The sequence below is a fragment of the Salvia hispanica genome, chromosome 4, assembly GCF_023119035.1.
Source record: "Salvia hispanica cultivar TCC Black 2014 chromosome 4, UniMelb_Shisp_WGS_1.0, whole genome shotgun sequence".
In the NCBI taxonomy this organism is placed as follows: Eukaryota; Viridiplantae; Streptophyta; class Magnoliopsida; order Lamiales; family Lamiaceae; genus Salvia; species Salvia hispanica.
Window position 1 is genome coordinate 4,880,260 of NC_062968.1, and position 15,201 is coordinate 4,895,460.

Here is a 15,201-nt window from a genome sequence, read left to right on the forward strand (position 1 = left end):
TCATTTAATAAATTTGACAAATCACTAATTTCACTATATCTTTTTTCATTTTTTTTATTTTATCAATTTAAGAATATTTATTTTTAAAAATGGAGCAAGTATTAATAGATGTTGTTAAAAGTAGAACTGTAGTAAACTTCAATTATCCTTCTCTGAACGTAAGTCGACCATAGAAATCCGGTATTCTTGGTTCTTTGATTTACATATAAATTACTATATATGTTGTTTTTACAGCATTTAAAACATCCCCATGTAAACTCTTAATCCTAACATTATTTTTAATACTAGTTTTTTTGCTTCTCGGTCCCTTTGTCTTCCTTCTCAATTCTTAACGCGACCAGATAAGATTATTAATGCTTGAGAAAATAGTTATTAACAAGAGCAAGCATCTTAATATATAAAAACTCAAAAACATATTTTCAAATATTTTATAAATACTGGTGTCGGTTTGAATAAGAGTAGGAAAGCAAACAAAGCAGTAAAGGGAGAAAAAGCAAATGAGCGGAAAGCTTTAAATAGTTAAAACAACAGTGGTTGATAAAATTGAAAATCAGAAATGAGTAATGAGATTCCATGAACCGGGCCTCACGTTTTCTTTATTGTCTTTAGTGGTTGGTACCTTGTTTCATCACCATCCTACTCTTACAATAATTATGTGATTAATTCATACATTAAATATGATTTTCAAATACATTAACTGATTAACATAACTATTAATAATAGTAATTAAATGGGTGTAACATAATACAACTTCGTCGTCATCCATCTGTCCAATATTAGACTTCTTTTCGTTCATCTCCTTGAAATAACCCCAATTTGGCAATTTCTATTTGGTTATAATGCTAATAATGTCGAAAGAGAGAGAGATATTGAATCACTATAAAAATAAGAAAAGCGATTGAGAAAACTTGGACCATGATTATAGTTTAATTATACATATTAATTAGCGGGTTGATTAAAATTATAATACTTGGAGTTTAGTAATTCACAATTAGAGATAAATTTAACTAAACATGGATAAAATTATAAGAGACGATAAATTTTACTTATTTTAAGATATTTTAGTAGTAATAAACGTTTAAGTCACTTAAAGTGTTGATTAAATTGTTGATAAATAGTCAAAGAATTAAGATTTTGACATTTTTTTATATTTATATAAAAATACTAGTAATTTTATATTTATAAAGATAAAAATAGCCATAGTGTAAACTAGACATTTTCAGCTTTAGAAACTGTTTTGCCCTTAATTACAAATTCAAAACGTGTTTAGAAATTTTGAAATAAGGCTGTTTAAGATCGACTCAAAAAGTACGATCAAGAATAAACTTTATTGAAATATCCTTTAAATAAAACAATTCACATTTAAACGTGCTCTTGTTTGTGAATAGCAAATTAGCAATCCATAACTAGATCGTGAACTAAGAGCATTAATAATTTCATTAGTTCAGTCTAGATATTTCATATATGTACGATATGGTTTAGAATTGGTAAACTTCCAATCAATTGATTTTTCTTTACACATAATTGATTCTGATCAGATTTGCAGACTATAAAGAAGAGACATTAAATAGATATACAAAATATAAATTTGCAAGCGCGGCATCATTGAATTGACCGTGATATATTTTGTAGGTCCATACCATACCTAAAACGAAATATCACATAATAAAATCAAAGATTGTATATCGTGTACGTACATAATCCAACATCTTTTCCCCCTTTGATCCACTAAATACACATATTGACATATAATACTTTACGCGTTAGGTATACCGTATATGCGTACATTCATCCACACAAAAATAATCATATCTTTCTATGTTAAGTTTTCCATCAAAATTAATCTACACTCCATTTATTCCATAAATTAGCAAGTACTCATTTTATTTTGGTACGTCTCTTGAAATTTAAACAATTCTAAATTAGAAATTACATTAACAACACATTACTCATATCCACCATCTTACTTACATATATATATCATTATTCACTAAACACTACATAGATTATCGCTACTAATAATGTGTATTGTATCTCTTTATCGACCAGCATTATATTCACTGTTTTTTTCTCTTCTTTTCTCTTAATTTACTAATTATGTATTAAAATTCATAAAAAAAATTCGAAATTTGCTATTTTAGGATGAATAGAGTATATGTATACATAGTACTTCCTCCATCTCTAAAAATTTCTCACGGTTTGCATTTGTGTCCGTCCTTAAAAAATTTGTCACTTTTCATTTTTACCATTTCTGGTAGTGGACCATTCCACTAACATATTCCCACCCACCTTTTATTATAAACTTTTAATATATAAAAAGTATGATCTATATATATCACTAACCTTTTCAACTCATTAAAATTCGTACCGTATCAAATCGTGATAAATTATTGGAAAAGGAAAGAGTAATTTTATCTATCTAACATCTAACATGGTGGTGGTTCACATTTTTTACAAATACTAATATTTTAACCATTGTTTCTTCACCTCTTTTACTTCTTATGTATCAATTTTAAATGAATTTATATTGTCTACAATTATGACTTTTTTTAGAGGAAGGTATTATTATAGTATACTAAAAATCACCAAACCCACACGAGGGCGGAATAAAGAAGAAGCCGTCCCATTGTCTGTAGGGACACAGCCATGCATGGGGACCTCCTCTCCCATGCCGGTGCCCTCTCTATTATTCCCCTCTCTCTCTCACTCACTATTTTACTCATAAATCTCTCTTTCACTCTTCCTTCCTTCCTTCCACACTATATAACAACACAACCTCCGCCATTTCCCACAACAACTCCATTGCTAATTAGCATGGGCCTCGCCAAATTCATCAAACGCAAACTCATTCGATGCCACTCCCCCGCCTCCGTCGCCGTCGCCACTCCCCAAAAACACTCCAATCCCAACCTCCCCTTATCACCGGACGAAATCCAGTCACTCACGCCCGATTTCGCCACCGTCATCGGCTATGGCGGCTTCAGCACCGTCTACCTCGCCCAATTCCGCCGCTCCCCCGCCGCCGTCAAAGTCTACTGCTCCAGCCACCGCCTCCACGAGGCCTTCAAGCAGGAGCTCCGAATCCTCCTCCACCTCCGCCACCCAAACATCGTCAAACTCCTCGCCTACGCAGACGACCTCGATCACCAGCCCGCCCTAATCATGGAATTCGTCCCCAACGGCACCCTACACCACAAGCTCCACGATCCCAAAACCACTCCCCTCACGTGGCCCCAACGCGCCGCCGTGGCATTCCAGCTCGCCTCCGCGATCGCGTACCTCCACGACGCCTGCTCCCCTCACGTCGTCCACGCCGACATCAAGCCCTCCAACGTCCTCCTCGACGACGACCTCAACTGCAAGCTCTGCGATTTCGGATCGGCCAGCGTCGGATTCTCCGCCGCCGTGGCACCGGGGAAGCGGAGATCATCGGCGGTGATCATGGGATCGCCGGGGTACACGGATCCTCTGTATCTGCGGACGGGATTGGTTTCGAAGAAGAACGATGTGTACAGCTTTGGAGTTGTGGTTTTGGAGCTGATTACTGGAATTGAGGCGTTCTGCCCCGCCACCGGAGAGAGGCTCGCGGCGAGGGCGGCGAGGAACGCGGCGGAGATGGTGGATCCGAGGCTGCGAGGAGGGGAGGTGGATATGGGAGAAGTTGGAGCGATGGCGGCGCTGGCGGCCAAGTGCATTTCCGAGACGCCGGGAATTAGGCCTTCTGCTTCCGAGATTTTGACGGCGATGAGAGAAGCGATTCCGTCTCTGGCATTCGGGTTTCACAAGAAGCTTGTGTAAATACACATACAAACATACATAAGTGTGATCTTTTTGTTTTTTTGATAAATTCTTCTAGTTAAAAAGATTATGGTGTAGTGTAACTTATTGTTATACGACACAAACCAAAGTGTAGCTTAGTTGATAAAACGTACATGTTGATTATTCAAATAGTTGAATTTAATTTATTGATTGATTTGGAAAAAGATCTAGGCACTTCTACTTTGATTTTTTTTTTTTTTTGTCATTTGAAAGTTTGAATTAGGATAATCTCTAAAATGCGTGCGATCCAAAATTTAGTGACGGTTAAGTGAAGGGAAACTGTTAAAAGTGAACAAAACTATTAATTCGTGGGTAGATGATCTAATTAAAGAATACTTTAATAAATTGGCATTAAGACTTAGTACAATTATTTTTTTGAGGCGGAATTAATACTACTACTAGTTGAGCAGCTTGAGCCTGTTGAGGGTAATCTATCTCACTTTTGATGTTCCCAATGTCCCAAGATAAAAGTTACTTATTTATTTTTGTCATTTTTCATCAATTATAATTGGGATGTACTAATTCATTTTCACTTTATAATTTATTTTTATATTGAATTAGCATTATATTAAAATTAATACTCCCTCCGTCCACGAAAATTCGTCCCGATTTGACCGGGCACGGGTTTTAAATACTTTTATATATTAGTAGTTTTATAATAAAATGTGAGTAGGAATGAGTTAGTGGAATATGAGGTCCACTACCTAAAATGATAAAAGTAAAATGGAATAAATTTTTGGGGACGGGCGGAAATGGAAAAATGGGACAAATTTTGATGGACGGAGGGAGTAATTGTTTATTAGAGCCAGTTATTTTATTATAGAGTAAATAATTTTAAAGACTTGCTTTCTCATCATACAATAATTATTTTATAATAATAATAATAATAATTGAGTATGTAAAATTGTGGAATAAATTATCTAATCCACATCAGACGGTTCATCGTCGGGGTATTTCATTTGATTTTATAACGTGACATTATAATAGACTTGTATGTTGATTGATATATGCAATGGATATTAATGCAAACCTAATGATAGGTTTTTTTGAATAATTTGGATTTGCGACGTGTTATATGTGATAGCTGTTGATAGCAATAGCGTAACCACGATTACTCGGCCATATATTTCTTGATCAATTCCACTAAATTTGCAAAAATTACTTACATGATTATTGAATGGTCAAAATCAACTCCCTGTAGTAAAGAACTTAGATCTTAGGGTGGGTGGAGGCTGGCACTTATGCCAAATTGATTAATTATTGTAATACTACGAAATTTGGTGGAATAGTAGTATTCAATTTCAAAATTTTGAAAAGATGTCAAAACATTCCATGTCGTTCAAGCAAGTGTGATGATGTGTGTGTGTTTGTGTGGTGAAAATCAGATCAATTTGTCGTCTTCAATTGCAAACTAATTATTTGCGTATAGTGATTAGAATTTAAATTGGTATGATTACGGTTGAAGGGCCCTTTCTGGGTTCCCACACAAAAGGGAGATGAACTATTTTACAAGTAATCCCTTACTTGTACACTAAAAGAAATTCTTGCATTCCTAACAAAGGAACTATGGTGACATTTTTTCAACCAACTCCTATTTATTCTACGTCAAACAAAAAAAAACATTGTAAGTATTTCACAAATTAATCAATTAGCATCAAAAGGTCAACACTTGCCTATGCACCAAAAATCTCGAATCTTTGACCTACGAAAAAGAAGCGTCTTACCAACTAAATTGTACCTCATTATCTGACATTCGGTGCAACTTGAATTAACTTAAAAGACAACTCTCCTCGAAAAATTTATACCCATCTGACACAATTAACTTCTCATCTTAATAAAGGCTATAAAGCTACTTAGAATCAGTTGGAAATAGGTCAGCAATCAAATGAATTGTATAAACAATCTCAAGCCGCACACTTTGACTATCTGGGAAGTATATTCTTCATGAACTATGGCACTATTGTAGAATAAATCACCTTTCTAATATGCTATTGCCACAAGCAAATAGGGATATCATTACTAAAAAACTTTCATGAAATACTTATGCATTCTGCTTCATTTGGGAACCTTTGCATTAGATACACAAAAACCATCAAAGATTGGCCTTTTATCTTTTTTCTCATCAACACTTAAGCAAATTCTTGCTCATGTCTTATAAATTGTACTAACAAAGATTAACAAAAGTTGCAATCATAATTAATTCTTTCATGGAACAGAGATCTTCATCTCTTCATTTCCCTCCACCAACTTTTGTTGATTGTGTGACATTTCTCTGTCCTTCCCCCACAGCATAACATACAACCCCACAATAACGATAACTGATCCGATCACACTATTTTGGCCAACAAAAAAACAATTTTAAGTACTACTCCATAAAAATATGTAAAGGAACAGGTAAGTTTAAGAGAAGACTTAGGGCACCTTCCGAGATGGAGCTGCTCGTGCATGACCGGAACGTCGTACAATGCTGCCATTATCTGCACGAGCGGGCTGAAGGCCGCGGTGAACACAGGCCCCCGTTTCTTCACACACCACGACATGCCCACAAAGCACATCCCCGACCCTATCATCCCCTGCACCACACTCGCTCGTCTTATCTTGTTCCGAAAAATCATTAACGCTACTATTATTCATGATACTTACCGAATACAGGACAATTAAGATGTCGGATTTGTTCCCTAGGACCCAAACAGAGAGACGCCTGTCGATAGAAAAAGTCAAGACGGCGGCCTGCAGGGCGCTGAACAAGGCCATGATCGCGGTGGTGGAGTATTGGCACGGATATCTCCTGCCTATATGCGATTGGAGAAGGAACCAAGACGACCAGCAGATTGTCCCTGCAAACAACGCAACTGAGCCAATCGTCCATCTCTCCCTCCCAACGCCCGGATGCATCAACACATGTCGTTCCATTGGCTGAGCAACGGCTGGGAAGTGGAACAACGGTACCCCTTTGTAGACGGTCAGTAAGACAGCACCACCAACGCACACTAGTGCGCCCGCCACCTTGCCTCTCCCGCTGCTGCATTTTATACTCACCCTCTCCAAACTACACACACAACACAACACAACTACTCACAAAGAAACACAAAATGCAACGCTTGTATAAACGGAGGAATTTGAACATACCCGAAAGGCAAGGCCATTATAAATGTCAAGACGGGAACCAAGTTGAGGAAGGCGCATGAGAAGGTCGCAGACGTATATTCTATACCGAGGAGGAACAGATATTGTGTCACAGATGCCCTACACAAAAACCAATTTTCTCAAACCATGAAAACAATTTATCATTTTCAAGTAATTAATTGCTTACCCAATCACTGCACTCATGAACAAGTTGCATAATATGCTGAATGTGAGCTTAGGCCTACTTCCCCTGCAACTTGAAACCTCAATCACCACAACTTAAGTTATGACTAATAAAGTATATATACGACAAATTTAAGTACCTTTCCAAGAAGTAAGCCAAAGGGAATAAAAAGATCGCAGAAACGGACTGGCGATAGGTGATGAACACTAAATGATCAATCCCATCGTTAACGACCTTCTTGAGAAGAATGTTGCTGACAGCAAAGGCCGTGTCAATGGCTACCATCGCGATGACCGGGTACCATTCTGCCACCCTCTTCATCACGTTTGTGGCGATGGAGATAGATCGATCAAGCTCCTCTTCCTCTCTACTGTTATATAAGAGTTTTTCACATTAATTTAATGCATATTCTCTTGCTTTTCAAGAATAATACTCCTATATCAATATGATGTGCAGAGTTAAGAAGAAGTGATGTTTATTCAATAAAAGAGGCTAGGTAGGACTAAATCTTTAAGAATTTTATAGTCTCACATGGCCCCAGATTATATTTTGTTGTAGATGAATTTTGATCAAAATATTAGCCACCACAGCACTATAGAGTATAGTAGGAAGCAGCATCTACAAGTGGAGGAGGAGACAGATAAATGGTTGCCACAGTTTAGGCATCCAATTCTTCTTGGAAATGATAGTTGGCATCTCATCTCATCTCATCTCATTCATCACTCTCTCATTCTCTAATATACAGAGGCGTAGAACAACATGTCAAATCCCAACTTGCTATTGTTTAAAGATTTAATAGTAGTAGTATAATCCGTGTGATTGTTCGGTTTGTGTAATGTGGGGCAGTGCTTCGATAAACAAGTGTAGCAAATGGGAAAGAAGATCTTGAGGTGTGATCTCCATCAGTTTACATCTTGTCAATTTGCTTTTCAAGAAAAGATGGTTCATTCACTTCCAAAATCTAGCATGAATCCACAATTTCCAACTGTTTCATGTTTTTCTTGTTGCAGGAACATGTATATATTTATTAGGATGCTGTCGCAATAGGTAATTAAATATTACTCCCCTAAACTCAATACGTGTCTTTTATTCACGGACAAATATTTATTAATTAAATACTCTTTCCGTGACTCCGCACATGAAAAATAGTTTTGATAAAATAACACGAGTTTCAATATAATACGTACTATTCCATCTGTCTTTGAAAAGTATTAATAAACTATTTCATTTTCAGTTCATCCATAAAAAGTACTATAACTTTTCTAATTTTTGGAAATTAGACTACACTACTAATAATGTGGAACTCCACTCTCCACTAACACTATTTTAAGAAAGGACGGAGGGAGTATAAAATAGAAAAATTAAAATATGTTAGCTTTAAAATACTTAACTCATTAGATAGAGAAATTTATCATGCCTTGTAGTTTTTGTTAAAGTTCATTAATTATGTAATTACGAGTAAAATTTATTCATCTTCGAACTATAATTTATTAACCACACTGCAATTAAAAGATAGAGCGATGCTAAACATCACAATGTAGTTGTCCACATAAAAGCTTTTTTGGTTTAACTTTTCTGATTTTTTATTTAATAAAATACAGTATTTTAAAGTGTAGAATATGCTAGATTTATCTATTGAAAAGTATTGTGTGGGCAGTAGCGTTATTATGACCGCATAGTTTTGTATAAATCGAAATAAAAAATTAATTAGACTTAATTAGGGTTGAATTTAAATGTGCGTCATATAAAATGAAATCCTCTGTTTTAATATTATGGCAATCGGATGTATAAGAATTTCATTTTTTGGTATAAAATTGCATGATTTTGACTAAAACATAGTGGAAGGGTCCCAAAGTTGATATTCCAGTCCCTTTCATTGAACTTTTTGTCAAAAAAATGACAACTATCTAATTCTGCACCCACTTTAAGCAATGTTGATTAGCAGTAAAAGATTCCGTGGATAAAGTTTTAGGAACTAATTTGTAATTCATTATCACTATCTTTTTAATTAGTGGGAAGGGAATGGTGTCGCTGACATATGAGAGATATACTCATTAGATAATTAAAAGAGCTAATTTGTAACTTATTATTCTGTGTTTGGCAGCTGTGTTTATATTTTATTGATTTGTTCCGTTTCTTTTATCAAGTTTTGATGGAACCGTTAAAAATTGATGGTCAAAATTTAGTTCCATAAACTTTTATGTAAAAAAGAATTATATGATACTATTAGCTCTTTTAATCTTGAGATCAGGTGTTGCATATGTTGAAAATTTATTTTCTAAATAGTTGTTGTAAAAGAGCCAAGGATTATGGGGGAAGGGAGTGAAAAAAAAAATACTCCTTCGCATATAAAAATAAGGACATTATTGATGACACAAATTGTAATAACAAAATTGGTAAATTATGATACTAAAAAAAAATAGCAATAGAGTATTGCTAGGGGAGAATGAGACTCACAACATAAGGGAGAAATACTTACCAAAAATAGAAGTGGACTTAAATGTTGGGACGAACAAAAAAAAAATATTTTTATGGGATCGAGAAAGTATTATTTTATTTTAATGTACTCTATGTTTTAGCCTTTTAGGAATGGAATTTGTTGTCATTAAGCCTAAGAGCATCTCTAATGGTAGGCTAGCCACCGGCTAGCCGATTGACGTGGCTAGCCGAACCATTGGAGTAGGCTAGCCGAATTTCGGCGAAAAAACCGGCGTGGGCTAGCCGATCGCGTGTGGCTGGCCGATGCGCTGGCCGCCATTATGGCGGCTCGATCGGCCAACGCTATTTTTTAATTTTTTTTTGAATTCTTTTTTTTGAATTCTTTTTTTTAAAATTTTTGAAAAACTATATAAACGCGATTTTCTCTATCTCTAAATTTCTGTACAAGAGCAACATCTAGCGATGGACAACAACAACTAGCCCAATACAAAATTAAGACCCTCGTTCGGCTAGCGGCAAACTATAACGGATTCAAGGCATACTAACATTTTTTAATGTATTTTTTTAATAAATTAGTGAGGAGTAGAGTGGGGCGGTGGCTCGTGTGTGGAAGCCCGGATTTTTTTTTATTATGTAATTTTTTTGATTTTTAGTTAATGTACTTTTTTTTTTAAATAAAATTAATGAATTTTCCCGTATATGTCTCGTAAATTTAATTCGGTAATTTAATCGTGATTTTAATTCCGTAAATGTAGTATATTTTGATAATTTTTATTGCGGGCTGGATTGGGGTGACGGGCCCTGGTTTAACATCCCTCGGGAACGATGACGGCCGGTGCGCAAATGTGTGGTGTGCGACGTGGGAACTGGGGGGGTAAGGCCGTGGGGATGCCGGCGGCGGCGCCCTCACGGGCCGCCCGGTGGGGGTATGCCTCTAGCCGGCGGGGGCAGATGATGGGGATGATGTAAGCGTGGCGGGATGCGCTGTGGACGCAAGCACGCAGATGCATCCCGGGACGCCGGGTGGCCACAGGGTCACCGGGAGTGGACGCGGCATGATATCCGCCCTCGTTTGATTTTTTTTTCGACGGCTTCACCTCACACGTCGACCCCCGGTGGAGACGCAGCTTCGCGATGGCGACCTTCCGTCATTGTACGATATGGGGATCGACCTCCGGGAAGATGATACTCCTGCTCAGCCGACTGACGCCTGGGCCAAAGAAGAAGACGCAGGGGGAAGTGGGGAAGCAGCAAGGTGCGGCCTAGCGAAGTCATCGCAGCCTCGCTGCGCACCTGGCCGGAGGAAGTGGACTGAGGACGAGTACGCCGGGGTGGCCAAGGGGTGGTTGGGAGGTGTGGTGACGATCGGCCCGGTTGCGAACAGCCACGGGTCAGGCCAACATGTGGTCGAAGATCGTAGAGCCGCTATAGCGAGGCACCGCCCGCACGGGAACGACTTCAAAGAACGAGTGAGGTCCGAAGCGGGGTGGAGCCGCACTCGTGGCCGCGGTGGGCCGTTTTTGCGAATTTGTACGCCCAACGCCCTCCCGTCGCCGTGTTATGTATCGGTGAGATGACGCCTTGAGTGAGCCCAGGCCGCGAGCCGGCTCCCCTTCTGAGGGAAGTGAGCAGGAGTCTTCACCTTCCGGGAGTGCTTCTTGTTGTTGAAGGACCTGAGAAGTTCCGCGGTGCGACGCCTGTGGCCGGGTAAATGTATTGACCGAACTATGGGCCGCGACTATTGGGGCCATTAGCCAGCTGCGGATCCCACGACCTCCCCCGATGCCGAGTGAGTTTCCATCCCCTCCTACATTTGACTGGCCAGCCTGCTCCGGTTGGACAGTAAGCGGGCGCAATGGTCTGCGAGGCGCGGATCCCCTATCGCCCGCGAGGTCCAAATTCCTCCGCCCCCTCCCACCCACCCCACTCGAGCACACTCCCATTCGCGTAACCAAACGCGGGCTCAGATGTTACAGGTCTTCCGAGAGTGGGAAGAACGCCACTGACCAGCCGTGGGAGAAGAGGTTTCTTCACGAGATGCTCGAGAGTATGCGTGCTGATTTAGAGATCGCGAGGACACCGCGCTTGTAGGAGTCTCGACGTGGGCTCGATACCACGGGTGGCGGCATTGCGGGCGGCGACGACGAGACGACGGCGATTGAGGAGTGGAGAGAAGCGGGGCTCGGGTGTTGAAGCCCTTTTTTAAAAAAAATCATGTACTTTTTTTTTAAAAATCTTTTGTACTTCTTTTTTAATGAAATGGATTATTTTTCCCGTATATGTGTCGTAAATTTAATTCCGTATTTTTAATCGTAATTTTAATTCTGTAAATTTAATTCCGCAAATGTAGTATATTTTGAATTATTTTTATTGCGGCCGCCTATGGTCCAAGCCTAAATCCGATGTGGCGGCGTGGTTTTTTAAGTCATGCCGACGTGGCAATGGGAGTAATGAGTCGGCCTACTGGTCGGTTTAAAGCAGCCATTGCATGATGCTACTAAGAGCATCCACAATAAGAATAGGCCAGCCCACTCTCTCTCTCTCTGCCACGTCATTAGCACTAAAAATCCATCTCGCTACATCAAGATTTTATTCAAATAAAAGCTAATTTAAAGCCACCGAGGCCACCGCAATATAAAAATAATTCAAAAACAACTACATTTTTTACGGAATTAAATTTACGATTAAATTACGGAATTAAATTCACGAGACATATACGGGAAAATTCATTCATTTCATTAAAAAAAGGTACATAGATAAAAAAAAAATACATGATTTTTTTTAAAAAAAAACGGGCTTCCACACACGAGCCCCGCCGCTCTCTACTCCTCGCGCCGCCGCCGCCGTCCTCGCCGCCGTCACCCGAGGTATCCGAGCCCGCTGGCCCGAGCCCCCCACCCGCTGCCCTCGTGGCATCCAAATCCACCCGCATGTTCTCGAGCATCGAGTGGAGAAACCTCTTCTCCGTGGGGTCAGTTGCGGCCTTCCACTCTTGGAAGACCTTGTACATCCGTTCGTCCGTTTTTGCACGCGAGAATAAGGTGTACACGCGTGAGAGGAGGGTGCCGAGATGACCTCCTGGGGGCGATAGGGGGGATCCACCCCTCGCTGCCCGCGGGTAGCGTGGGAGTCTGAGATCCGCTCGTCGCCGGACTGGACTCATTGTTGTGGTCCATCGCTCCGATGTTGCTCTTGTACATAAATTTAGAGAGAGAGAGAAAAAAACTCGTTAAAACAAGCGGTGCAAATGGAAATAAAACTAAAATCCGCGTGTATATAGGTTTTCAAAATTGGCCCTTAAATCGGCTAATTCTCATCATGTCGACAGAAAATAGCGAGACACATCAGACCACTCAAATCATTAATTGGATATTGCTTTTGAAACTTTAATTGATACCTTACGGATTAGGATGTTAGAATGAAACATTGTATGATATTGTCTTTACTCTTTAAGAATATAAATTCAATTCAAAATTCACGTAATTTAACAGAGAAAATGATTAAAAATTTATAGCCAGAAAAATCCAACAACTCAAACCCTAAACTAAATATGAGAAGGCATGACGCTGCAATATTTTGAGTTCAATGCTGGCTGCCCCCAATTTCAAGAATTTGAATTTTGCACTGCGTTACTTGTCGCAGAAATTCCATCCCAGGAGAAACAATTCCTCGCCGGAATTCTTCAAACTGCAGCAAATCCACTCTCTCCTCATCGTCTCCAGCTTCTCCGACCACTCTTCACTCGTCACACCACTCCTCCTTCACTGCATATCCCTCCCTTCCTTCCCCCGCGCCTACGTCCTCTCCATCCTCAACCAGATTCGCCGCCCCGATGTCTACACCTACAACGCCCTCTTCAGAGCCTTCACCTCCGACCCAAACACCGCAATTCTCATCTACGCCAGGATGCACCGCGAGGGCGTCTCCCCCAACAAGCACACCTTCCCTCTCCTCCTCAAAACCAAAACCCACATCCCTTTCCAGATCTTCGCGCACTCCATCAAGTTCGGTTTCGCCTCTGATCACTTCTTCCTCAACACTTTGCTAAGCGTCTGCGCGAAATGCGGGCTCATCGAGTGTGCTCGCAAAGTGTTCGACGAAATGCCGCACAGAGACGTCGTCGGTTACACAGCGTTGATGGATGGGTATGTTAGGACTGGTCGAGCACGAGAAGCTCTGAACCTCTTTCTAGAGATGAGAGCGTCGGGTATCGCGGTGGATGAGGTAGCAGTTGTCAGCGCCATTTCCGCTGCCGGAACCCTCTGCTGCGATTGGCTGGGGCGGTGGATACACGGGTTTTACATCGAATCGGGGAGGGTGGTGCGAGATGTTTATGTTTCCACAGCTCTCGTTAATATGTATTTGAAATGTGGTTGCTGTGATGATGCAATGAGAGCTTTCCATGATATGCCTTACAGAAACTCTGTTTCTTGGAATGCTTTGCTGGCTGGTTTCGTGCAGTTGAATAAGTTTAAGGACGTGTTGCTTCTTTTCGATGCAATGCTGCTCGAACAAGTCGAACCTAGTGAAGCTACATTAGCAACCGCGCTCAAAGCCTGTGCTCATCTTGGCTCATTGGAGAAGGGAATGTGGCTCGATAGCTACATAGGCACGCGGAAACTGGAGCTAACCTCAGTGCTCGGGACTGCTCTGATCGACATGTATGCAAAGTGCGGGTGCGTGGGGGAGGCGTTTCGTGTTTTTGAGATGACCCGTGTGAAGGACATGTACCCATGGACGGCCTTGATACACGGGGTGGCAATGAACGGGGACGCCATGGACGCCCTGAGTCTCTTCTCTGAGATGTTAAGCAGCGGGGTGAGACCTAACGAGGTCACATTCATCGCAGTGTTGAGCGCTTGCTCTCATGGGGGGTTTGTGTTGGAGGGGAGAGAGGTGTTTGAAGCGATGGAGCGCGATTATGGGGTGCGGCCTGGCGTTGATCACTACGGGTGCATGGTCGATATGCTTGGGCGGGCGGGGCGGTTGAGGGAGGCGGTGGAGGTGATGGAGGGGATGCCAGAGGAGAGTGGGGAGGTGTGGGGTGCTCTGCTCGGTGCGTGTGTGATTCATGGGGATGTGGAGGTGGGGAGATGTGTGGGGGATCGGGTGATTGAGCTGCAGCCGCATCGTGGCGGGAGATATGCTGCGTTGGCGAATTTGTATTGGAAAAGTGGCGATGGAGAAGAGGCAGGTGGTGTGAGGAGGAGGATGAAGGAAGGTGGAGTGGAGAAGACAGCAGGGTGTAGTTGGATTGAGTCTAATGGGAAACTGCATCACTTTGTGGCGTTTGATACATCACATATTGCTTCACAAGCTGTGTATACCACCTTGGATAAACTTACTCCTCACATGGAGGAGGAGGAGGATCTTCCTTTTCTTGTGGATCCCATTTTTCATAGTTAACTTATTATAGATATTCAAATTAAATTACTGATTTGTCATTATTTAAATGTTTATGTTGAAAAGTTTGATGAATTGTCTACAAATGTGATCACTCTTTATCTAATCATAGGAGTATGTTATTCAAAGAAAATGGCAATTTTGAATGAGACGAGAGGAGGGAGTGATTGAATCAGAAAAATTGGATGCTACTATCTTCTAGGTAAGGTCATCAATCTTGATTAGAAAAT

At 40.5% G+C, this 15,201-nt stretch overlaps 3 protein-coding genes across 3 annotated transcripts; 2 read left to right on the forward strand and 1 right to left on the reverse strand.

Moving 5' to 3' along the window:
* The first annotated feature begins 2,745 nt into the window (after positions 1-2,745).
* LOC125220013 (salt tolerance receptor-like cytoplasmic kinase 1) lies at positions 2,746-3,865 on the forward strand. The gene has a single exon (XM_048122121.1). The coding sequence runs from the start codon at positions 2,815-2,817 to the stop codon at positions 3,796-3,798; it is 984 nt and encodes a 327-aa protein (XP_047978078.1). The 5' UTR covers positions 2,746-2,814; the 3' UTR covers positions 3,799-3,865.
* A 1,945-nt stretch (positions 3,866-5,810) lies between these two features.
* Positions 5,811-7,632, reverse strand: LOC125223839 (WAT1-related protein At4g01440-like). The gene is made up of 6 exons (XM_048127135.1): positions 7,269-7,632; positions 7,133-7,195; positions 6,949-7,065; positions 6,463-6,868; positions 6,241-6,392; positions 5,811-6,151 (listed from the first exon to the last, which is right to left on the reverse strand). The coding sequence occupies exons 1-6, from the start codon at positions 7,448-7,450 to the stop codon at positions 6,025-6,027; spliced, it is 1,047 nt and encodes a 348-aa protein (XP_047983092.1). The 5' UTR covers positions 7,451-7,632; the 3' UTR covers positions 5,811-6,024.
* Positions 7,633-13,105: 5,473 nt separating this feature from the next.
* LOC125222758 (pentatricopeptide repeat-containing protein At1g50270) lies at positions 13,106-15,015 on the forward strand. Its single transcript, XM_048125549.1, has one exon. It carries the CDS (start codon positions 13,154-13,156, stop codon positions 14,972-14,974), a length of 1,821 nt encoding a protein of 606 aa, XP_047981506.1. The 5' UTR covers positions 13,106-13,153; the 3' UTR covers positions 14,975-15,015.
* Positions 15,016-15,201: the final 186 nt, after the last annotated feature.